The 25838-nt window shown below is 36.9% G+C and overlaps 4 protein-coding genes and 1 non-coding gene across 6 annotated transcripts; 2 read left to right on the top strand and 3 right to left on the bottom strand.

Annotated features, from left to right (window-relative positions):
* Window positions 1-164: 164 nt before the first annotated feature.
* Window positions 165-3673, top strand: LOC119989217 (E3 ubiquitin-protein ligase RMA1H1-like). Its single transcript, XM_038834608.1, has 2 exons — window positions 165-346; window positions 2824-3673. The coding sequence occupies exon 2, from the start codon at window positions 2865-2867 to the stop codon at window positions 3576-3578; it is 714 nt and encodes a 237-aa protein (XP_038690536.1). The 5' UTR covers window positions 165-346; window positions 2824-2864; the 3' UTR covers window positions 3579-3673.
* Window positions 3674-6378: 2705 nt separating this feature from the next.
* LOC119990005 (heat stress transcription factor B-2a-like) lies at window positions 6379-8327 on the top strand. The gene is made up of 2 exons (XM_038835810.1): window positions 6379-6903; window positions 7899-8327. The coding sequence occupies exons 1-2, from the start codon at window positions 6646-6648 to the stop codon at window positions 8226-8228; spliced, it is 588 nt and encodes a 195-aa protein (XP_038691738.1). The 5' UTR covers window positions 6379-6645; the 3' UTR covers window positions 8229-8327.
* Window positions 8328-9394: 1067 nt separating this feature from the next.
* Window positions 9395-9590, bottom strand: LOC119990245. Its single transcript, XR_005465980.1, has one exon. It is a non-coding gene; the product is annotated as a U2 spliceosomal RNA (small nuclear RNA).
* Window positions 9591-10238: 648 nt separating this feature from the next.
* Window positions 10239-14160, bottom strand: LOC119989646 (monothiol glutaredoxin-S17-like). Its single transcript, XM_038835297.1, has 3 exons — window positions 13847-14160; window positions 13646-13720; window positions 10239-11733 (listed from the first exon to the last, which is right to left on the bottom strand). The coding sequence occupies exons 1-3, from the start codon at window positions 14015-14017 to the stop codon at window positions 10510-10512; spliced, it is 1470 nt and encodes a 489-aa protein (XP_038691225.1). The 5' UTR covers window positions 14018-14160; the 3' UTR covers window positions 10239-10509.
* Window positions 14161-16049: 1889 nt separating this feature from the next.
* LOC119989601 (putative nuclear RNA export factor SDE5) lies at window positions 16050-25360 on the bottom strand. 2 transcript variants are annotated; one of them, XM_038835226.1, is made up of 12 exons: window positions 25103-25360; window positions 23530-24103; window positions 21700-21725; window positions 21431-21508; window positions 20395-20426; window positions 19961-20226; window positions 18699-18781; window positions 18538-18594; window positions 18020-18087; window positions 17809-17921; window positions 17658-17728; window positions 16050-16529 (listed from the first exon to the last, which is right to left on the bottom strand). In XM_038835226.1, the coding sequence occupies exons 2-12, from the start codon at window positions 24095-24097 to the stop codon at window positions 16413-16415; spliced, it is 1479 nt and encodes a 492-aa protein (XP_038691154.1). In that variant the 5' UTR covers window positions 24098-24103; window positions 25103-25360; the 3' UTR covers window positions 16050-16412. The 2 variants fall into 2 exon arrangements, with proteins under 2 accessions (XP_038691154.1, XP_038691155.1); XM_038835227.1 differs by lacking the exon at window positions 25103-25360 and adding an exon at window positions 24197-24220.
* Window positions 25361-25838: the final 478 nt, after the last annotated feature.

The following is a 25838-nucleotide window of genomic DNA, read 5'->3' as shown; positions in this document are numbered from 1 at the left end:
ACAGAGGACAAAATAAAGATAATTGGGGAGGCAAAATTCCGCGTCAGACAGAAGGCTACAGGCTACAGCCAACCCAACGTGCTCTGACCTTTACAAGCTGAACAGTACGTACGCATTACGAGAGATTTATCTATAAATTCATAACAAGCGGATGATGCACCGAACCATTCCCCTTCCGCTTCCCCTGCCCCTGCCCCTGGCCCCCTGCCTCCTCGAAACGCCTTTTTTTTTTATTTATTTATTCTCTCTAAAATCCTCATCGATTTGAAGGTTCGTGGAAGCAACAGCTCTTCCGCTTTCAATTACAGCGTCGAATTAACGCCATGTATCTTATCTTCCATTTTTGGTACGTGCATCTGTCTGACTTCTCGTGCTTTGTTATCCTTTATTTGTTTTTTTAATCGTGGATAAGGTTGTTTTCATGTCGGGGCTTTACCGGAGATCTGGTTGTGTGCTATTTGATTTGAATATGTTGTGGATCTTATGCGATCCCGTGGTTTTTGGTTTTATGTAGTTTTGATTTTGTTTTGAAATTGGAATGCCGATTTGTTTGGGTTGCCTGGAAAGGAAGGAAAATGGTAAAGCTTTACATCCTTTCAAGAGATTTTCTGTTTGCCTAGAAATTTTCTCGAGAAACTTTCAAGGCCAAAGACTCATGGTAGATGCGTGGTATGAGAGGGTCATCTCGCAGAGGTTGCTTGAACACAAACAATTCGGTGAATATCTTTTTGTGGAGTTTGTTATGACGATACTGTGCTTGAAAAGTTAGAATTTGATATAAAACTAAGTTTTTCATTGGTTTGTTTCATTATAGGCTGCTAGTGAAACCTATAGTTTGCGTAGAAATCAAATCTTGAATTTCAATCATGCATGTTTTACAGCCGTTTGTGTATCGAGGTTCGTGAGATTCATCCTTATACCTTAAACCACGCAGAGGTTTAATGGTTTCAGTATTCTTAAATGGATTGGAGATAGGGTGTCCTTACTCCTTAGATTGAACCGGTATTAGGTGACATGCTTCTGATCTGTTTGAAGTTCTTTGGACCTATCCTACTCCACTCTAGGACAGGTTAGAGTAGGAGTCATTCTTCTTGTGTCTTGTGATTTTTGCACAGGAAAAACCAATAAGAGCTCCCTCCTGTCTTTTCTACTTAAAATCTCACTTTCATATTAGCCAATGTTTATTTTAACCTTCCAAATAGCTCTTTATTAAAGCTCCATTACATTTTCGTATATCATGCCTTCGGGTTACAATTTACAAATTATCATCTGGTGGGTTGATTGTAGCTTAGATTGGGGTGCTGATGTTCCTAAACTAGCAAGGAGACTATGGCACCAATATTGATAGTTGTCTTTGGCAGGTGGTTTTGATAAACTAACTTGGATAGCGTGTAGGAGATTTTCCTTTCTTAAGTTTGTTAGGTGAGGATTCTAGCGTTTTAGTGACACCAAGGAAAAATTGAAAAAGAAAATATTATAGACAACTACGTGATGAAAACTTGTCACCCTTCCCCTCTCAACCTCCCATCGACCATGTGTAAGGACTAAGTAGTCTCTACTTAAAGGAATCTCTTCGTAAAAACTATTTTTTTTTTTAAAATTTATGAGGCAAACAAGTCTTTAAATAGAGGTTTTACAACTGCTGGTTCAAGGAAACATTATGATTCCTAACCCTGACTAACCTAGAACAACATAATGACTTAAAACAGACCTAACTACAAGGGAATCCATAAGTCAGAATCAGGTGAGGCGTAAAGAAATCTGGTTTGAAAGTCATGACGAGTACTACCCTTCAAACATAATTTCTTTTCTGAAACGTCAGTAGAAGTTCCTTTCTAATTAAAACTCTAAATCCTCTATCAGATTCCACTAACAGTTCAAGGACTCATAAGGCTTTTTAAAGTTACTCCACATAGAGATCTAATATGATGCTAGCACACAACCAAAGAACACAACAGAATAATAAGGATAATAATACCAAAAGTATTGAGATTCAACTTCTTTGCAATACCAAGATCTGGTGTATTGACAAGAGAAGCATGATGAAGGAATCCTTATTAGAAGAGAAATTCGTTTAAATTACAGAGTCAAGGAATCCTTTGTGAAGATGGAGAACAAACATTGATTTTCGTAGGTTCTTTGAGTTGATGTGTCTAACATCAATTGAATTGGTGTTATAATTATTTTCCTGGTGTCTGTCATTTGTTTTACCATCAGTGGGCTTTAGTGGCGGTTGATAAGAATTTGTATTTTAATTGAAGAGGACTAGTGAGGAACATCATTATATTTGACAAACTGAAAATACTTTTACTTTTCCCTAATTTACTCCATTTTTATTATGACACTTCTGATTTCTTTCTGCCAATATTTTATTTATAAATGCATGCCTTGCGATTGTATAAGATGGTAAAGTATTTTTTACTCCATATGATTTACATGTGGCCATCAATTACATGGTCTCCTTATGTTATTAGAATATATCAAGCTAAAGTTGTAGGCCCTGTAAGTATCTTTTTTCAACTACAAACTACTCTTGTAGTTGAGTTGTGGTTATCCTTTTGGCATTTTGGTTTGAATTAAAGATGGCCATGCCTTTTTGTTTGGCGTATTTGTGTTCTGAATAGGATAGTTTGGAGGTGGTTGTGAATATATTAGGTGCTTGAGAAGATGTTCTATCTACAGATGACTTCTTATTATCTTCTCCATTGAAGGAGTTAATTCTAGTTTGGTTGAAGTGGGGTTGGTCGTTCCTTTTCCTAGTTAATAGACGTGAACTTGTTGGAGTATCCACTATCCACTTTTAATTGTCTTTTTATATCTCAGATCTGAAGCAATACTGGTGAGGAAGTTGCAAGGACGTATCAATGGCCTTTGAGCAATACTATTCAAGGGAATGGAAATCAGTTGCTGGAACTGGGACAGAAAACTTCAGTGGTTGTTTTGACTGCAACATCTGCTTAGATTTTGCTCGTGAACCAGTGGTCACTTTGTGTGGCCACCTCTACTGCTGGCCCTGCATCTACAAGTGGCTTCATGTCCAGAGTGCCTCTCTTACCTCTGATGAGCATCCTCAATGCCCAGTTTGCAAGGCTGATATATCTCACACCACCATGGTTCCCCTATATGGCAGGGGCCAAGCAGGGGAAGCTGAAGGCAGGACACCATTCCGGGATATGATCATACCCCCCAGGCCAGCAGCATGTGGCACTCAATCCATGCTATCTAACACACTTCCTAGTGGCCAACAGCTTGTATATCGTAACCCTTATCGAAATCAACACAGCCCTCCACCATACAGCAGTCATGAGGAGGATTCTTCTCCATCACCGGTGTTCAACGTTGCTGGCTCTGCAATGGCTGGTTTGCAGAATCCAATGATTGGGATGTTCAGGGGTATGGTTTATGCCAGGGTTTTTGGGGACTCAGAGGGCTTATATTCATATCCCAACTCATATCACCACCTAACTGCAAGTAGTAGCCCCAGGTTAAGACGGCATGAGATGCAGGCAGACAGGTCTTTGAACCGGATTTTGATTTTTCTTTTTTGTTCCTTTATTCTCTACCTTATCGTATTGTAAACTGGCTTGCTGCGTTTTGTATACCTTGTAAAGATTGACGGTGTAAGCTTTTTTATGAATATGTAGATGAGATATCATGTTATCCTTCTGTGTTACTCGATGTGGTCCTTATCCTTCCATGCTCATAGTTTATGGTAAGTGAGCTTTACTTTCTCAATTATGACGTACTAGGTTAGGTTGCCATCTAGGTCTCGGTCGGGGGTGACTTCCACATTATGGTCTTTTCTGTGGGGTATGAAGGTTTGTGAAAGAAATGTCTTTCTCCTGGCTGTTCTTTTCGGGTTAAGATGAGGGAGGAAAGAAGCAAGTGGTGCACAGCCAGCCGGGCTCATCATTTTCCGAAGCCAACTGATCATTTTCCGAAGCCAACTGGTCTGGATGACACTAAGATAAGGGTCCAAAATAGTTGTTATTATGGTCCCATATAATAAACTCTAGTATTAAATTTGATATGGATTTTCTTGTGGTCCAAAATGGATGTTTTAAATAAAAACAATAAATTTGAGGCCCCTCAGGTCGTCACTGGCCCACTGATAATAATTTAGTGCCAGTGGGGTTTCCACTTTCGATTACTAACTCAAACTGGTGCAAAAAAGCCACTTGGTGAAAGCGCATTGGGGAAAGAATCCAATTTATATGACCCTCATCTTAATCCCAATTCATACAAGTGTTAGATATTAACGGGTTCTACATGTGAGTTTATAATAAATGACTTATGTCATATGCTAAATGAGATTGGTAGTAAAATGGAAGTCATAAATTAGGGGTCTTTAGCGTTACTCTAATTTTTATCAAAAATGCACATCCCCATACATATCAATCATATTACCCGTTTTAGGTTTATCGGTTCCCGTGAATACATCGAACCCACACTAATTTGTCTCCTGAGCCCAACTGAGTCAAAACCCAATTGAACCAAGTTCAAGAAAAAGCATGATTGATAGTTGAGGGAGCCACGCGATACACGTTGGTCTAATTGATATGGGATTTGATTTGGTTGTTTAACAATTTTAAATATGAGATTTACACTTCGAAGTAATCTGATTAGTTTAATGAATGCTTTGTGGGTATATTCACATGTGTTGTCTTGATTATAATACTCCAAAAAGGCTTTCTAATTAGAGCATAATAGCACTATAGTTAGTGGGTGGTTCTCATCATGTTATGGTGCCGATTGTTGCTTTCACTTTCATCAAAGTCAGTTTATGTTTGGCAAAATTAAATATATATATATTTTTATTCCATTGGTTCCATTTGATCAGCTCATCTAAGTCAAAATCCAATTGGTTGCAGTTAGGATTCCACAGTCACACTTCGGATCTTAGAAAAAAGGACAAAAGCCCAAGAAAATCTAAACTGAATGAAGCGTAGGCCCAAAGGTGCGAAGTTGAAGGGACAAAAGCCCAATTAATTGAAGCGTAGGCCCAAGGAAGAGAAGTCAGAAGGGTCCATATCCAATCGATTGCTTGAGCCCGGGAACAAAAGAAAGCACCAGAGAAGCAAAAACATGCGGCTGCCCAGGATCGAATTTCGTGACCTTTCACCATGATTGTCTTTAGAACGGTTGGATTGATTTTCAATATTAACGAAAAAACTATGAAAAAAGAAGAAGTTAAGCTTGAACTTGTGAGATATATTGTAAGGTGTTTGGTGAATTATAAGTGATTCTAACGGAAAAGTTGTTCAATTAAAATATTAGATTGAGTGATTTTTTTTGCACAACTAGTGTCGATGTAGCATAGCTTGAAGGTGGTGGGTTTCAGATGAAGGATAATAAACATAATAAAACGACACCAATGGATCTAAACTGCAGCAGATGAAGGATGGAGTGTTAATCTTCATCAAATGGATGACATATGAAGAACAAGTTGTTGTTGGTGTAGCATAGCCAGAAGGGTGTGGGAAGTGATATTATGTGAGAAATGATAGTCAGCTGATCATTTAGGGATTTTAATGGTATTTTAGGTTTAACATTTTAATTTGGTGTAAAGTTAGATAAAAATGGTATATACTTATATAGAGAAAATTGTTAGTGTAAAGATAACAAATCTTGGTGTGCAAATAAAATAACTCTATTAGATTTTACGATTTTTATATTAAATTTAATCTAATAAATTTAATTTTTATGAAAATTAATTTTAAGTATAAATTATTAAATTAATTTATTTTTTATTTTACTTATTTTACTATAAATATTTTTGTTATATTATTCTGGAGGTACTTATGGTAGAAGGGACCAATCTGGTCTATCAACACATAGACTTCGCCATTTCGAGACAAAACCTTAATTATTTTTCTATTGGAACTTACTCAAGAGTCAAGATACTTTAAGCTGTATCGATTAGATTAAAGCATAATTGTTGGTTTGGTTTAGGTCAAATTCTTTAGGTAGATATTTTTTTAAAATTGTACGAATTAGAAGCACACATGGTTGGTTGATAACAAGTAGAAAAATAGTGTAAAGCAAAAAAAAGAAGAATGGAGAAAAAGTTAACACCTAACCTTCTTAGAGTCCAATCAAGTTTGCTACCGACTCTGGTAGATTCCATAGTTAAACGTTTCTTATTTCTCACTACCCTAAATTAGTTATGTTGTCTTCTGGCTTGTCACTCATTGACAAGGATGTATCAGAAAGAAATAAAAGAAAATATCAACATTAATTTATGTGCATATATATATATACGTATGTGTATTATATAGAACATATCTTTTGTAATGACTACTCTCATTATTTAAGCCAATGCAGCAACTCAAATCAAAAATTCTCTTAGAAATGTGAATGGAAACAATCAAATTTGTCATTCAGTGCTCAAAATATATAATATTGGACTTCCTTCTACGGCTGTGTCATCGTTTGATAAAAATCAAACATGACCCTTTTTTCCAAGGCAACTTTTCTTAAGAATTGCAACTGGGTTTTGAAAAAAGAAAAAGAAAAGACATATAAAGTAATTAACTTCATTGCTGCATATAGTTTTAACAAGGAGAAGCTATGAAATAAAGAGAGCCTGCCTTAGAGGCAGTACTACTATCAACAGGAGATCAAGGTGGATATATATATAGGGTGATGGCAAGGAAGTTGTTAGAGCTTAATGAGTCTCCAAGGACAAAGAATCCTGCTCCATTTTTACTCAAAACCTATGAATTTTTAGAGGAATTAAGTGCAGGCTGCCGCGGTGGCTGCCTTGAGAAGAAAATTGTCTCGTGGAACGCAGAGGGCACCGGATTTGTGGTATGGTCTCCGGCCGAGTTCTCGGAGCTCACCTTACCCAGATACTTCAAGCACAACAATTTCTCCAGCTTCATTCGCCAGCTCAATACCTATGTGAGTACTAATTGCACATTCAAGCCATATATATATAATTCGTCTCACATGCGGTATTATTTTACGGTATCATCTTACGGTTTGTGTACTAGTTATGATTCTTGATCAATCTTGATTAATTTATATTGATTTCATTAAAATGAAAGTTGAAATGTCATATGTAAGAAGAGCCACCATATTAGAATATTGGTGATCAACAATCAAGTGAGAGTTGCAATGCTAGCTTTTTAGTTTGTCTAAGAAGCTAGCGAAGCAAATGATGTCACAAAGCTGCTATTTTTTTTTTTATTTTTTTTTTAAGACTTCATGCAATTTGATAATGACTGAATATTCAAAGATTAGATATTTCAAAGATATCAAACATTGGAGTAAAGAGAAATGATGTTGTCATATTGATTCCCTCACACTAGAATAGTCAAAATTAAAAACTGTTAAGATAACTTCTCAAGTCAAATACAGCCAACTTTTGCTCTCTGTGATGATGCATGGAGTTGGGCAGGGGTTCACTCTTCCAAATCTTGTGAGACTAATGGCAAGTAATTACAAATAAAACTGAATAGTAGGATTACAATGTCATGTTGTCAGAATTGCGGAAAATTTAGCTTGGGAGAAGTGACTGACAATACTACTAGTCCCACCTTTTTTTTTGGCAAATTATATTGTTTAGAGTCTCAAATAGGCATTTTCATATTTTAGGGGCATTTTCGTAATTTTATTTTTAGTGTTTTTCACTATATTAAGATTATAGCCAACCCTAATGGTCATTAACTTTTGCTTTAAAGAAACATATTGTAAATTTCAGAGTTTCTCTCAAATTTGGTGAATTCCCTGAGAGTTCCGCACAAAGTTGATTGATTCCAATGTATATTTTCCTTGATTAAACGTTTCGCCTGCTTCGCTTAAATGTTTGGTATGATTGTTAGATACTTGTTTTGTTTGTTCATGAGAGAAAAATTTGTAATCAAAGAAATCTTAATATCCAAAACCAAGAGCAGGGATTCAAGAAGACGTCGTCGAAGCGATGGGAGTTCAAGCATGAGAAGTTCCAGAAGGGATGCAAGCAGTTACTAGGTGAAATCACCAGGAAGAAACCGGAGCCGAGCGCGTTTCCAGCATACCTAAAGGCTTCGGAGGAAAAGGATAATGCAGTGGAGGAAAACAAAATTGATCATGTTGTACTAATGGAAGAGAACAAGAAGCTAAGAAGAGAACAGCTAGAGCTGCACATGCAGATAGCTGAATACAAAGCACTAGAAGTTAAGTTGTTGGAGTGCCTTGCCCAATACATGGGAAACCATAACAATAAAGTTAGGAGGCTATTTTAGGTCCCCCGAAGCAATTGAGATGCAATTGTTTGCCATTTTAGTGGATGTAAACCAGCCAAACCGGCTTTTTAAGTCCTAAATTCTAAATTCGAGCCCTAACCTTGCTCATTTTTTGCCTTTTAGGATTGCTCGAATATTTTTCATAATAAACAAATTCGACTCGGTTTTAATCAACCAAGCTTAAGCCTTGGCACTTGTAGACTTGTGGTAATTCAAAAACTTAATTCACAATCCTCATTCAAAAAGATAAATTGCAAGCTTGTGGGCTTGCAACCCATTCATCTAAGATAATAGCTATTTGCGCACGAATTTGGACTTATTACACATGTACACTTAATACACCGTGCATTTTTTTAATTACACACGTCAAACTTCCCAAATTACCCTTTGATTGTTTCCCACTACCAATTCCAGAATAATTCAATGGCTTCCTATCAATGGTGCTAGCTGCAACGGTGAGTATCCAAAGCCAAAACGTTATCCATTTGTTTGCATTTTTCTGATTAATGATTTCTTCTAAGATCAGAAAAGTTGAATCATTTCATTGTCAAAATTTTTGTGAAGATAAAAATAGGCAACGAGTGAATGCAACTATTGCATGGAACTGGGCTTTTGATGTTTGTCGTCTTGACAGATGATCCCCTTCCATCTTGGTGGCACCGGTCCATAACCTTCATCGCTAAAACTCCCGACTTTGGCCAAATACCCAACAGGCCAACAAAAAAGACTTAAATTCCACAAATGGACAATGATTGAACAGTTTGCAATTAAAAATATTAGGGTTATAAAATATGTGTGTTTTGAATCCAAATTCGTATTACAAACATCGGTTCCATTCATCTTATCCAAGTATCCAGACTCATTAGATTGGGCCAAATCCAGGCCCAACTACTAAACCCTTTTCAAGCTTGCAGCCTGGCAGGCTTGCAGAGCAAAAGCCCTTCAATCAGGCCCCCCGGTTTTCACTTTTATTTTCCTCTCTGGTCTTGTTCCTTAATAGGCCCACCACATGTTATAACCAGTTCAACTACCCAGGCTCGGCCCACATAGGCATCTAACAAGGCCCATCAATCTACTTACTTTTCTAAGACGTATAATTGGGCTTTATTTATAGTTGAAAACAATTCAGACTTGGCTCAAGTACAAAACAATTCAGACTAGAATTGGAGGGGTGCGCCAGGCCCGTGCAGTAGTGCAACACATGGGCGACGCTCAAAGGCTCCAGTAGCAAGCTACTTCGTTGAGCCCTCCCCCTTAAAAAATTAATTTAATATCATGTGAGCCGATGACTCACGTATCAGATATTAAACTGATAAGAACAGATACTACACTTGATCTTAGCCAAAAGGCCGAGAAAGGTATGAGTTTTCCTTCGTTTTCTCGTCCACTTTATACTACGCTTCCCTTATGCTGTTTTCAATATTACTCGATGTGGGACTTTTGCACAGCAAAGAAAAACTAGTAAGGCTGGTTCACATATCTCCATTGTAAGAGTATAGTCTCCAATTAATCCGACATTTCTTTCATTCACTTGTCTTCTTCCAACATATAGATCTTACGCAAACCTCTTAAAATTAATCATGATAAATACATCGATCAATAAACAAGTCCTCATCAACCCGAGAGAGCCTTGAATTGAATGTGGTTAGTGCTCCCACGGCTTATCCCACACAACAGCCAAGTAGTTCCCGGTAGCATTTCCATCGGTTGCGGCCAGAACCAGCTTGTATTGCAACACTGACTCCTTGAGACCACCTGTTGTTCACCCTTCAATTTCAAAGTTGTCTCGGCAGCCCGAACTCTGCAATCTCCTTCACATACGGATTGTTGTCCGTTGAGGTTCTTTATTGTAGTCTAACCACCAAAAATGTTTGGCATTCCATGACTGCAGCAGCAATGACAGTGGCAAGAGTGTAGACGAGAAGGAGGATATGCACTGGAACTACAAGCATGTCAGACTAAGCATACATTTCTGCATACTCTAGAACTACAGGCATTGGGGAAAATAGATGATGGATCAATATGATTCTTTGCACTTTTGCAGAGAATAATATAAGGGTTAGTAGATATCAAGACCAAGTAAAATGACTGAATCTGATACAAATACATACCCAACAAGCATATCAGACTAAGCATGGTTTGAAAATGATTATTACACCTAAAACGTAAAAAACCATCGAGGCATATCAGACTTGAACATCAAGAATGTCACTTGCAAGCTCCTGGTGATTGAGACTGGAGCCAAGGTTTGTCCAGCATTATCTGATGTCTCGCATAGTACTTACTCGGATAGGGTATATTTCAGTTCTCCAGTGTTTCGCAGCTCCATAACAATATCACAGCCCCCGATCAGCTCGCCCTTGTAATAAAGCTGCGGGAAGGTTGGCCAGCTTGAGAAGTCCTTCAACCCCTGCCTCACCTCATCATCAGTCAAAATATCGAAGGATCCAAAACTCACACCTTCTTCTCTCAGGGCATTTACAACTTTAGAACTGAAACCACATCTGGGAACATCTGGGGTACCTTTCATAAAGAGCATCACTGGTGAAGAGGTAATCAAGTGCCTTAGTCGATCTTCTAGGGTTTCTTTCTGAATAATTTCCTTTTCGGTCAAAATCCTCTTAAGCTCACCACTCTTTTGCATCTCCAGCACAATATCTGAGCCACCAATTAGCTCACCCCGGATATAAAGTTGTGGGTAACTAGACCAATTAGAATACACTTTAAGACCTTGGCGAACTTCATCGTCGGAAAGGATGTCAAAACTCGCAAAATCTACCTTCTCTTGTCGGAGTATTTCAACTACCTTCCCACTGAAACCACACCTAGGTTCATCTGGTTTTCCCTTCATAAATAGCATAACTGGGCTTGAATTAATTAGGCCTTTGAGCCGAGAGATAAGGGCCTCACTCAAGCCATTAGTTTCTGAGATACCACCTTCGCTACTTCCAGTCTCAGTAATTTTTTCCTTGTCAGCATCAATTCCATGATCTCTGAAAACCTCCTTCAATTCGCCACTGTCATGCATAGCAATTGCTATGTCACAACCACCAAGGAGTTCACCTTTGCAATAAAGCTGAGGAAATGTTGGCCAATTAGAGAATATCTTCAACCCCTCACGAACCTCACTATCAGATAGGATGTCGAAGGTCCCAAACTTGACCTTTTCCGCCTTCAAAATATCAACAACTTTCCTGCTAAAACCACACTTCGGTTCCTCAGGACTTCCTTTCATGAATAGCATGATAGGATGGGAGTTAACCAGCTGCTGCAGTCGCTTTTTCAAGCCCTCACTCTGGCCAGGTTGCACCTGACTTATCAATTGAGAAGCAGTGTCTTCTTTTGCAAGCTCTTTAACAGCTTCTAGGATAGTTGGTCCAGCAGCCATACCAAGGCTGGCAGGAGCAGCAGGTTCTCCAGGATTAATTGACCCAGCAACTTTAGCAACTTTATTGGCCAAGCTGGATGGATCTGCACCCTCCAATTTATCAACTGTCTTACCATCCTGACAAGCGAAAAAGGAAAGACCTTTTAATATAGCATTTAAAAGAAAGTCATTCTTAAGTAGTAAGAAAATGGAGTAAATTGTACAGCAGCCCCTATTGTTGACAGGATGAGAATAAGCAGCATTAATTAATATGCAGCATTAACTAATACGCGGCATCAGCAACAGCAACTGACCTCACCTCACACAAGGAGAAATAACAAGATACAAATAGAAACCTATATTTGGATATGATGTGGCCTATATATCACAAAGCTTAAGTGCTCAGTATGAATCGAAGGCTACGTCTGTGCCACTTACTTTTGCTAAACCCAAAAGGAAGAGGGTACCACCATCCAAATTATTGATAGCATTCCCCTAATACCTTTGGTGCGATTATTATACTTAGAATTTAGTAAAAACAATTTAGGAAAATTATAATATAAACCATGCTTTGCCTCTAATTATCTTATTCCAAGAATGTGCACAAGATAACGAGTACCAAGTTGAGTAGTTCTAGACATAATTATTCAATTAGCAACCAAGAATCAGACTCAACAAACACTTACAAAACCATAATGGTCACAGTATTTCCCAAGCACTCTAATTTTCCCACAAACTGCATAGCGCATCCTTGGCAGATTCGTTTATTAAATCCTTAGGTGTCCATTTGTTACAATGAATAGAATAGGAAACAGAAAGCAAGTGCATAGGAAAAGATCACAACATATGAATAAGGATACTGTTGGACTATTTTGTGTTAAGTATTATACTATTCACTAATCCTACACACTCTAATCTTGGCAAACATTCCTAAGCACTCTATGAAATATTTAAGTTATCTATTGCATAATAGTTATGCTATTCAGCGGTCATCATGGCCTCCGAAGGACCCAAAGAGGGTAGGATTCACACTCTTCCTGCTTTCCCCATATTCCCCCAAATTGCAGATAAACTCGAAATGGAAACTAGGATTTAGATCCAATCATAAGGATCTTTAGTCATATAAGCAGTTGAAACATGATGGACTAAAGTCAGAAGTCCAAGAGTCTATCAAATTATAACACGTTCTTGATAGAAAAATGTTGATGAAAGATCCACCAAATTGAATTTGGTCCATTAATATCTCTGTAAAAGATCTACTGGAAACACCATATTACCCTTAGTGAAACAGCCAAAAAAAAGAGTAAAAAACACTATGTTGATCATATCCTACTTGACAGTGTATTAATTAACATAAAGATATTTTCATTTCTTAGAGTTTACCTTTACTAAAACATATGACAGCCCAATGAATATATAACTGTTTCTTCTGAGAATGTCAAGTAGTATGTTCTTAAAAGTTACAAGAAAACCAAATGGCTTTGCTTGGATTGAAAAATGAAGAGTAGAGTTGAGTTAATGGATGAGAGTTGAGTGAGAGGGAGTTATGGGAGAGGAACTACCTTGACTCACCCTCACTTGGATAGAAGGTAGAGTGTTAAGAAATGTGAGTTACAAAAACACCCTTAGTAAAATTGAAATGAGTGAACAACTTTTACGGATGATTTTGGTAATAATAAACAAATTTTTCTCTCACTTCACAAACCCCCAAATTGAGGGGTGACAAAATATAGAGTTGGACTGTTGGAGAGTTAAGTGAGGGGTACTTCCCCTCCTTCACCCCACTTAACTCTTCCTCCTACAATCCAAGTAAGGTGGAGTTACTCCTCCTTTCTAAACCCTCTTCACTTAACTCTAAAACATCAATCGAAGCAAGTCCTCAAGTAAATCAATTGCCAACTTAGGTTCATCGATTATCCATAGAAGCAACAGATTATTGTACTCATAGTTGAGAGGAAATAACTGAAAACTCGGAAAAGATATTAACCATACGAATGGCAGAAGACAATTTCAGAATAAACAAAATGATGGCATTCCAATAAAAATATACCTTCAAGAATACAAAATAGGGCACAGCAGAGACGGAATAAGCTTCGGATATCTCAGGCTGCTCCTCAGCCTCAACCTACAACATTCACCACCAAATAAATAAAACCCAGAAATCAAAACAACAAAAGAACAAAAGCCAACCAAACACAGAGGGACAGATATATGATTGTGTATATGTGGTGATCGAAGAAGACTAGCTGACCCGAAGGAAGTGGGCGAGAGGGAAATCAATGGAGAGATGGGCAAAGACTTGGTCCATGTGCTTGGAGGCGTCGCACCATGACGCCCAGAAGTGTAAGATAACAGGTGCACCACTCTGGCGCAGGTTATCAAGCTCCGCCTTCGATTGCACGTCCTTCACCGAGCCTCCCATTGTAACTCTACTTTCGATCGCTCTGCTTTTCTCCTTTCACACACTCGAAACACAGACAAAGAGTGAACGGTCCGAGAAACCTAGAAAGTATACGCCGTTTTATTCTTTTGCTTCTGTGTTTTTTAACTTCTTTTCTTTCCGCACGATGCTTTTAGCTGAGGAATCATATAGACACTGCGACGCCATCATCACCGTCCATCTCGTGATTTTCCTTTCTGGATCTTGGTTCGAATAAAATATACGGTGCGTTTATTTTAAGCAGCTCGGCTCAAAGCCCAAATTTGAATTGGGCCTCATATTTGGGTCAGCAAGAGGCCCATTTGCATTTTAAACCAGCGACTACGTATATCATTAAGATCCAAGCCTTGAATTAGTAAATGGACCTCACACACGGCACATATGTATTTTAACTATTTTCAAATAATTTTTTTAAAATGTGAGCCTTTATAAATTTATAATCACTTTTCAAACTAAAAAAATGCTACATCGTACTCTCCACTCAAAAAATTGAGTCTCACTATAATATAATATAATAAAAGTATACAACACATTTTTTTTAATTTCTATTTAAAATTAATCACGTAATTTATCACAACAATGATATAAATAAAATGATTATTGTTTATTGGGATTCATAAAAATTCAGTCATAATCTCCAAACACCGTATTACCAATAGTGAGATGTTTATTGAGTGTACGCTTACCAAAAAGTTGGGCCCATTATTTAGAGATGAGCATTTCATCATTGTATGCTACTCCCTCCTCAATATGACAAAGAGGCTAACAAAGAGCAATAAATATGCATCCCACTGTGGATAACCTTAATATCTCACATAATTATACGGATGGTATGTGTTGATTTAACGTCACGCGTGCACTAAAGGACCGTTTGGTTGGTCCAATATTGCAATGATAAATTGGAATTCCATTGCTTACAAAGATTGCTATGAACTAAACGAAAATTTACAATGGGAATGCAAATATCGATATTGAGAACTTTACCCAAAAAAAAAAACAATAAATCTGAATACCAATTAAAGGCAGTTGTTTGGATTACAAATGCATTGACACTTTTTGGACAATAATATCCTCAAAAGTTTTTGTGGGAACAAATGAACAATGACACACTACAATTTATATGTGTATGGGGAAATTCTCCTATCGCATTTAAAGTGGAACTTAAAATGCGAACCACTTCTTAAGGTCGTGGATGAGTTAAATGACAAGTGAAAGTCATTACTTTGGGTTCCACATATTTTAAATCAATGGTGAAAACATAGGTTCACAAGTTCACACCATAAGATAATTATTGCCATGTGTATGTATATAACTGTGCATATACAGTATATGTACCCCTGTTTTTGTTTCTTTGATAAATACAATAAGGTTTGTGTATGCATCTATGAGAACGCACCATCTGTACATATTCCCACTGGTAAATATACAAGCAAATATATGTTGTGGATTAAACACAATCTCATCAGAAATATAAAATCGTAAATTATGAATTTTATTATTTATATTATTCCATATACCTTCAATCATATTTTGTGTAAAAATAATATGAAAATCATAATTGAATTGCAATTCCTTCGTAAGTGCCATTAGAGAGACATAATCTCCTTAATTAGCATAGTAATCAAGTTTTTCTGTCACTGTAATAGGATATATATTTGGCTATAAATTAAACGTAGAATTTGATTTGTCATACTCTTTGTTTCCTGAGAGAGAAATTTTTAAAAAGAACTAAATTGGATTGTCATTCAACACCCACTACATTCCAAATACTTGAAATTCAATTACTGTCGCAATACCATAAACCAAACGGCCTAAATGCAACTGAAAACCTCGAATCAGCCATTAACAGGCGCTATTTCTGACTACCATTTTGCAAGATACATCACAAAACAAGTGAGGTTAAATAGTTGAGAAACATGTTTCATTCTAGACCAACGATAAAAATATACAAAAAAAATTTAGTAGACAATCAATCAGAAACAACTAAAAAATTCAGCACCTAAGACGACGTTTATGTAGAAATGGATAAAGTTTGAATCTCCAAGCAATTCACAAAATTTGCTCTCACCTATTAGAGATTAGGTCATAAACAAAATTTCTCAGACAATCATAGAATTGCAAGCAATTCTGCAATGGATAATGAAGTACATTACACTATACCTTTATGGTACAGTTTATTTCATAGAAAAGTTTCAATGAGCCATTCGGCTTATAGAAATACCGAACCTATTTCTTTTAACCAATACCTCCAATCGAGGTATGGAAAAAAAAAAAAGGAACCAAAGCTAAAAGAGCTTCAGTCGACAAAAATTGCAAACCATTTCAAAATTTATTACTTGCAGTGTCTTCTTCAAAATGCTTGATTCCGTTTTGCATACTACTTTTTGGCAAAGCTCAAACCTTTAGGGTTGATGTTATCGATACGAATTCGAATACTTCCAGTGTCAACTTCAGTCCATTCAATGGATTCCAGTTCCAATAGCTTTTGTATACCCTAACAGCAAAAGAAAAAACATATCTTTTTCAACACAAATAAAACTATACCCAAAGGGGAAACAAGCCACTCATGGGAGCAAAAAATAAGAGGATAAGGCAAATAAATAACCAGTACAAGATTAAGTTGAAACTTGAGTTAATTTTTTCACTGGTAAACAACATTTTGCACGAGACTCCTGCATTGGATGGGGTTGGAAATAGGCAAGATAAACAAGTTATAAGCAAACCTTACTCCCACTAATATATGAAGAGGCTGTTTTCAAGAATTGAATATATGATCTCTACTCTCTAGGTTGCACCCCTATAACCTTATTACTGGGCCACATGTTCACCTATGTAGAACACAATTAGTGCACAATTTTCCACTAGTACAGAACACAATTAATGCAATAGCCAATAGCAGAACTAAAAGATCAAAGGTAAAAAAAGAAGAAAAAAGTAAACTACTCTTGTGCACAAGCCCCAACAGTGGGGTCAGAGACAAACATGATATACGCCCTCCACATAATATGTAGAGAGACTGTTCCAGGAATTGAACAAGTTGCACCCTAAAATTCTATCACTGGGCCACATGTTCGGCTGTTCTCACATATTCTTTTGAATAAAGGCATTAAACAACTTGCACTACCCTCTCAATTTGTTAATTCTTAAATTGCCCATTTTACTGTAATGTTTAAGAGTGACTTTATTTTCCGTTGGAATATTTGAACAGGATCTGTGTAAGGATACACAGAATTGAAGATAAAATTGAATCTCGACAATAGAGCCCTAGGGAGTTTAGCTCCCAATCCATATTCTCAATAAAACAGCATATTCTAAACTTGAGTTACTTTTAGCTTTGAAGGATACATAGTAACAGTACGCAACCTAAGGAGATGAGCTTAAAATTATGTAAGAACTTTGGAGTAAATAGTTCAAAAACATATAAATCAGAAAGCAAATTCTCCATCTGAATGATGGTTCAAAACTAGTCTTGTCAATTTTCAATTTCAATGTAGGGTTTGAACAAAGACCTCAAACTGTATTCTACACCTGAACATGTAGAATACATCGATATGTTTGGAAAAATAATATTATGAATTTTATATAGGATCACAGTTTTACTGGAGAACAAATGAAATATTACCATTCGGATGCGAGACCCCTTCGACATAGCTTGTTCATTCGTCTCAGTGATAACCTTGAGGTACTTGATTGCTGATGCAAACGATGTCTCAAACATTTCACACAGCAAGACACAATTCAATAACAAATCATTACATAAAACAATAACTCACATGAGATGCCCGCAACTGATGAGAGATGAAGCTTCAAAAGGCGCCTGGCTTCCCTCACACCACACTCGTGCAAGTCAAGCAACATCTCATCTTGCGTATCAGCATTACTCCCACTTGATGGAGTGACAAAAAAAAATAACATGTAAGTAACACAAGGTGAAAAAAGAAATGCACATCCAAAAAATTTCATAGAAGAAAGTAAGAAACTAACTTTATTTCGAAAATCTTTTGACTGGATTCTTCATCTGCTTGCTTAGCCTTTTCATTGAAAAAATTCCCCTGTTACAACCACAGTGGTCAGGCTAAATTAACAGTCATCTAGCAACAGAAACTTAACACCTAAAAGATATTCCATTACAATTGAGACTTTCAAGACGCATAGAGCAAACCTCTTATTTTAACAAATATGTTTAATCCCGAGTGGAAATCCAGCCAAAAAAAATCATTACATTGATGCCATTGAGAGTAGCTTTACACAATAAATTGGTTATCCACTTGGTCTAACACCCTTTACCCTTAACCATCCACCAGGTTTTAAAACAGCACAACGACTGAGTATGATCGTTCTGTTTCTTCAAAATGCTTTAATGTAGCCTGAAATGCTTAATTATCATAGAAGGAATTACTAATACAGGCAGCAGTTTAAGTTTTTTAGCTTCCATGTTATTGCACGTTTCATCCAATATTCGGTCCCCCAGCATACCTTAAAGAAGAAAATGGAAACCTTACCTGATCTAAAAATTTGTTTGCAAGGGCATGATCCCCATGAGCAAATGCTTCAACAGCCTGAAAGTAATTGATATTATCACCTTTTACTTTGCATTTCAAAAGGCATTCCACAAAAAAGATTCAGTTTTTGATTAAAAAAAAGAGATTGAAACAAAACCTACAGCTTTGTAGTATTCTTTCATTGTGACCCGATATTCTCTCACAGCTCTACGTAGAGCATGGTAGCCACCCTCTGCATCTTCATCTGTCATTCATAACAGAGATCATGAGATGGGAAAGGAAATAGAAATGAAAAGAAAAGAAAGTTGAAGTTGTTAGGCAGCTGATACATCCTGTATCAAAATAAAAATGAGCTAGCTGCTTCACATATTTTACCACAAAAAACCAATTTATGGGTCATCCCATCAAACCAATCTAAAGAGCTCACTATCATTTTCTGGCCTTCGCAGATGAATGCTATCATCTAAGCCCACAGCACTGTAAAAAAAAAAATGAAGTATCTAGCAGCTATGCCTTCTGGAATATTTCAGAATTTTCAATATCCGAGAACTTTGCACTTCTTAATTAATAACACTTCGGATCTAACACCCAACTGAAGCTGCGAAGAACTAGATAATGCATTTAGTTTCACAAACTGCCTGCAAACCAATAATTCTAATGTTCGGAAAGAAAAGAGATCCCCCAGCATGACATACAGAAGAAGTATGTGGATCAAGAGCCAAACTTCCCTTTGCACCACTCAAAAATAATCCATAATCTGCTGGCAGGTTCTAATAATCAAAGCAGAAAAAAGAGAGGACAATCACAAAACAGTTTGATAAGCGATGAAAGACATTACTGCACCTAAGACTTGATTTTACCTTATGGGGAGAAAAGAAAATAACAAATGTCAACTAAAGATTCAGTAAAGAAAGGTTGTGGAAGTGGAGTAAAGATTGTAATTCTTCTCTTTATGCAAAGACACATGAAATTTTTTTTTAAGCCTCACGTTGATCAGATATATTGTGTAGTCTTTAGTACGTGACCTGTACCATCAAAATTTGACTGAACTCTTGCCCTAAGTTTCAGGAATCTTATTATATCAGGATTCTTTATTCTTTTGCTACTTTTCATCATGTGCCAGACGGTATTTTTCAGGTGACCAGTTAAAATTTCAATATCAGTTTGCACAAATATGAATGCCACCTAAACAGTAGCTACTGAAACAATATGCTTTCGGAGTAAAGAGTCCATACACTAAAAAATTAAGTCTACTACTTATAATATCAAATTTTGATTTAAGGCTCCAATGCCTCAAGGAAAAGAAACAAGCAGCACCAACCATAATTGCTGAAAAAAACGTCTCTAGAGCTTCTATGTCCTCTACCATCACAAACAATACTCAGTTTAAAAAAGTTCACAGGTCATGAAAAAGAGAACACACCATCAATGATATTCTGCTGTGCATACAACCAACCCACATCAGCCACATCTATCTCACGTTCTGCAGTGAATTCAGTAGGAGGTTCAACCACTGTTGCTCCAAAGGCCTTAGACCTCTGCACAGCTCTTTCAGTTCTTTTAGGCAACTCCTGAGATATCCCACTAGCATTGAATAAAGCTGCCCAAACCTCCTTCTGGAGATCATCTCTCTGCTTCTGTTGTCTATCAAATGCTCCTTCATTTGAATTTGAAATTTCATGTCCATTCCTACATAAACACACACCCAAAAGAATCATGAACTTTAGGATACTATGGGACAGGGTCACCAGATTCCATCCAGGAAAAAAAAGTCTACATAGAACCTTAAATCATTTTTAGGAATACATATAATATAGCGACCAACTAGGTATTAGGAAAGGAACAAAGGAAATATACCCTGCAGGGGATTTCATTTTCTCCAAATTTTGCTGAGAAAAAGGATACAGATATGTTAGTCAAGAACTGTAGTAATAGCCTAACTAAGTGTAAACTACTAAGAAAAGATATGACCATCTTATCACTTATCAGTAACTCTTCAATCATCTAACAAGGTGAGCTGCACATGCATATGAGCTCATTGATACACACTGAAGCACTTTTGCCATACATATAAGCAGAAAACCGATCATTGCCATGAAGCCATGAATAATAGTTATATGCAATTGCAAACACAAAAGAAAGACAAATAAGAGAACTTGTAGAACAAGAAAGAAAAACATTAGTAGCTTCCAGATAGTGGTTCAGCACAAAAAATAAAATGATACTTTCACCCAACAGTAACCTTCAAAATGAAAAACACATAAAACGAAAGGCAACATCACTTGTCCTCATTTATAGAAGACAAAGTTACAAGCATTGTACTATGTGCTGTCCTCATGGTTTTGTATGTACACGAAAATGAAGTTGGAATCGCCTGTCTTTGGCTCTTAAACAAAGAAGAAATCAAGAGTCCCCTCACTTAAGGCCCATGATCCATATTTATCCAAAATAACAACTTCTATTGGTGCAGTTTTGCATGAGCTGATTCATATTCCTAGAGAATTCAATCACATTATATAGATAAAAATGCATTCCCCTTTAGATCTGGAAATAAATGAAGCAAACACATAATAACGTACTTCCCACATCGGCTATCTTATTGTTATAAAGAATTACAATGATGGTACGTATCAAACCGACATAATAGTCTGCAGGCAAATTATAGACACTGCATAATTAACATCTATACATACCATCTCACCAGCATTAGTTTTCAGACCACCCCAAACGTACCTTATTAAGTGTAGCTCTAAATCTTATGACTGGGAGCATAGCCACAACAAAGAAACCAGAATAGCCAACCTCATAAGAGATCAGAATACTGACCAAAACTTCATCCAAGAGTTTATCATACATTGCATTGGGTTTTTTAATATTTAGCAGTCATACAAACCTTTTCAATTGATCCAGCAGCAAGTTTGTTCCTTCCATTCAAAGCTGCTGTTGACTGATCAAGTAGCTTCTCCATGCTCTGGATGGTCAGAGAATTAGTATAGTTTAATTGTGTTATACATGTAAACTAAATGCATTGGCAGCATAAAAAAGGAATGCACAAAGTCACTGTAATTAATATTTGGCTGAGTAAATCATGAATGCTTAAAAAGGAGAGCTGTTAAATGGTAACAGTGGAAAATCTATCTGCAAGGAGGATATCATGCGTACCTTTGGCATGTCATAGCCACAACTATCTGCATTTACAATGCAAGGCTGGTTAGTGTGATCAATCATATGCATGCAAGATTGCTCAGTAGAAAATTTCAATTAATGCTGAATTGGCATCATAAACAATGTACTGTCAATGAAGGGGCAAAAAAAGTGGAAACAGTGACATATGTCAACTTTTTTCTGCTCTGCATAAAAAATCATGAATCAGTTGTGGTTTACTCTATCATCGGGAAAAAATATATCTATGTATTTAAAAGTCATCAAGGGGTTCCCGGCTTGCCGCCCAAGTGAAATCAGTCAACGGCTTATTTTTAAATATATTTCCCTTATTAGAATGTGTTCAGTCTCAGAAGTTACCGTAGCTTTCGTTCCTATAATCTTCACACACAACAACAAGACATTACTTCGCAGAAATTTGTCTTCTCTAAAATTCTTTCCTTATAAGATTAAGGCTACAAGAGTTCCCAGGTTTGTATGAGGGGAGCCTTTTTAAGGAATAATTTTATGAGGATGAGTTATCTTTAACCACCAGACTGCAGAAGGAGATATGAGAAGCAATAATGACCCTACATCTTATGGGAGGGAACTCATGAGTTTATTGAAGATGTTCAACTCTTATCAGCCCTCAGACAGACTAGGCAAGATTTGGAAGCCCTCCCCAATTTGTAACTATAGATGAGGTCATCTTATTAGAAAAATCAGCAGTGAAAAGCACTATCACCCACTAAACAAGACTGAAAACATGATGCTCGACCAGATTGTTGGTGTTGATCTTTCCCAAAATCCAGGCTAGAAGAAACTATTACAATAACAATTCAAACCTTGCCACCACTATCAACTGCTCGTACGCTTGTTTCTAGGTAATTTTTCCCCGAACGGTAATTTATTAAATAAAGGGAAGAATTCAAGGAGCTGTATCCCTACAAACACCCACAATTCAAAGATCTATAGAGGGATTAAAGACCATGAGTCGCTGGATGGAAAAAAAAACAGAGAAGAGAACAACGCACCTGGAAGGGCATACCTCAGTATTCAAAATTAGAAGAAAAAAATATATTTTCAACGTTAAACTCACCATACCAGCTAGATACAGAATGCAAGCAGGCATCCAAAACACTTCCAAGTTTGTCTTTTTTTTCCTTTGAAAATTCTTCTACTCCTTTCAAAAAAATTCATAAAACCATATGGACCTAATCCAATTGCTTATTTCCATTTTCTATCTATGCTACATGACTCAAAGCTTTTAATTCTTAATACGCGGCTTCTTATGCAAGAGAAGATGCCTACTTACAGTGTAAATTGACATATCTAGGGAACTCTTCCTTCTCTTTTCACAGGAAGCATTTATTCCAAGTGAGATTCTGTGTCTTTCTAGGTTCTCTCAAGTTGCTTGTCAAGTAAAGAACACAACTTTTGTTGGAACCTCTGTCCTCCATGAGGCTTTAGTTTTGGGTATAAAACAGAACGGACAGCGTCGTGTAACAAATATGAACAGCAGAACAACAAAATTACATCTCTCCATTCCATATGGTATTGTCGATTGATATTTGAGGTTGTGTCAAGGAAAGCATTGAAGGTCTCCAATGCCCCATCCATTTCACCTCTTTTAAACCAGAAAATTCCCCAATTCATTGTTTCTAGGTCAGATATGCCTTAATCAAATATTAAATAATTATCCCAACTCTCCCTCCCCCAACAACACGAGCCCATTAAAATCAGAATAAATTGACCATATTATGGTTAGAATAATGAACTCCATCTTAATCCAAAAAACAGAGTATGAGTGATTGCAATAACTTGATGGCCAAATATGTAGGACTGGCTTACCAAGAACTTGTCGAATCTCATTCATGTCCAGCCGGAATGTGCCCCCTAGCATTTTGAATAGAAAATTTTCCATATCCTTGTGGGTACGATCATCCTTCGCTGAACTTGGTTCTCCTTTTTCCACCCACATCTCAGACATTTGGAACTCCTTTGAGTTTAATTTTGTTGGTTTGGTCGCCATACAAGAAATGTTGGATGAAGGTGCCGTTTTGAGATAATCTTTTCCAATGATGCTCGAAACAGTACCTCCCAAGGCTGGACGCCATTTCAGCTTTGACGCTTTGGATTTCTGAGTTGCTTGGCATGGATTCTGACAATCATTACCATCGGATGATTCTGAAGATTCTGAAGTCTTGCTCTCTGCATAAAATGCCTCTGAAGTAGAGGTAGATGTGCATCCTTGCATTTCATACAAAATATCACCAGCCATATCTGCATTCCGATCTGCCTTACAATAAGCAGTCGCTATTTCCTCAAGAGAAAATATCGAACCAAATGCATCGAGCAAAATGCTCAGCGCCTTCTCCTCGTCATGGTATTTTGATGTGGTAATCCCTGGCGCTTCCATTTCAAACTTCACAGCAGAAAGGGGGAAACCAATTAGAAAGACAATATTCGATAGACCTAGAAGGATAGGTATGTAAAGCAGTTTTTCTTTAATGCATACTCTGAGCTAATGAGATAAAGCTCCTCCAAAGTTTCTTTTTAGCAAATATTACTTTCCACTTTCCAGATCAATGATTTACCGCTCCGGCAAGTAAGACTCATTCATTAATTAATATAACACTCACATTAAACATAATTGTGGGTGACAGAACCAAAAAAAATGAAAGATCAAAAAGTATGCAGGGATAGAAGTCATGAAGAGAAGCTAACCCCTAGTGGGAGAAAAAGTTACTCTCGACAAACAATATTCAATCACATTGATAAAAGTTCATAGTACATGAAATATTTGAGGGCATGAATCATACTGTTTCTGCTCCTCAATTTGATATTTATTTTCACTTAGCAATTTTACTCGTTATAAAAATAAAAAAAGAATAATCAAGGGACCTTAGTACAAGTCCACATACAAATAAACGAAAACTTACGACAAAAGGAAATCTAAATTAGCAGATGAAACAAAATAAATCATGAAACTAAGGATAAACGCAGCAACGAATAATTTGAAAGCAACCATTTTCTCTGAACAGTGAGAAAACATACAATAGCATACTCCACTATTTCTGACAAACAAATCCAATATATATCAGCCCAATAAATATATAAAACTAAAGCTATACAAAAGAAAAATCAAAAGAGCAGTCAAGCTCGGAATCAAAACAAAATACAATGCAGACTCGGCAAATCGAAAAGAACCGAATCAAGAATCCAATAGCCGAATCCTCCTAATCAACAGAACCAAAATGAAAGTCCGCATTCAAGCCTAAACAGTCGCTTTCAGATTCGGGAGACCGATTCAAAAGCACATCCAGTCCCCAATCGAATTCCGAATTCTCGCTCCTTCAACAAGTTCCCAAGCAAATCTCTATCTAGTTAAATCAATAGGAAGGAAGGAACTTCAGGCACTTACCAGAACGAATCCGCTCACGACCTCTCCAGTGGTGACGACTCAAGCGACTGTAATTGCGTGATGTGCATATATTTATATTGATACGCAGAAGGCGAGAGGAGGAATGAAAAGGACATGAACAGTGAGAAGTTTGCCCAATAAAGAAAATAAATAAAAAAGCGTAAGGACAGCTTTTCGGGGGGGTTTTGGCGCTCAACACCATAATTGCGCAGTCTGATTTGATTTTGTTCTTCCCTGGCAAGTCATTTTTAGATCCCCATCGTAAGCAACTTCCCAAGGAAGTCTCCTTGCCGCGTAGGTTGAAGGTTTTCTTGTAATTAAATGCAACGCTATGGACTAAAATACAATATCCTTCTCTTGTAAGGTTTGTTTGGGGTCAAAAGAATGATATTTTTTTCCACACGCATTTTTCCTCGTCACATGCGTTTAGAGCAACTCCAATGGATATTATAGTTTCAAGTTCCCTATTTTATTTTGGTGTTTGTGCATCATTGTATTGTTAGAGCAACTCCAATGGGTATTTGATTTCAAGTGCTATATTTTGTCTTGATTTTTGTGCATCTCTATATTTTCAAGAGAACTCCTACAATGGGTATCAATTTTTATACACTTGAAACTAACAACCATTATAAGAGCAACTCCAATGGGTATTTGATTTCAAGTGCTATATTTTGTCTTGATTTTTGTGCATCTCTATATTTTCAAGAGAACTCCTACAATGGGTATCAATTTTTAT

The sequence above is a fragment of the Tripterygium wilfordii genome, chromosome 21 (genome assembly GCF_013401445.1).
Source record: "Tripterygium wilfordii isolate XIE 37 chromosome 21, ASM1340144v1, whole genome shotgun sequence".
NCBI lineage: Eukaryota > Viridiplantae > Streptophyta > Magnoliopsida > Celastrales > Celastraceae > Tripterygium > Tripterygium wilfordii.
Note: the sequence above shows the minus strand (reverse complement) of the source record. Positions and strands in the feature narration are given on the sequence as shown.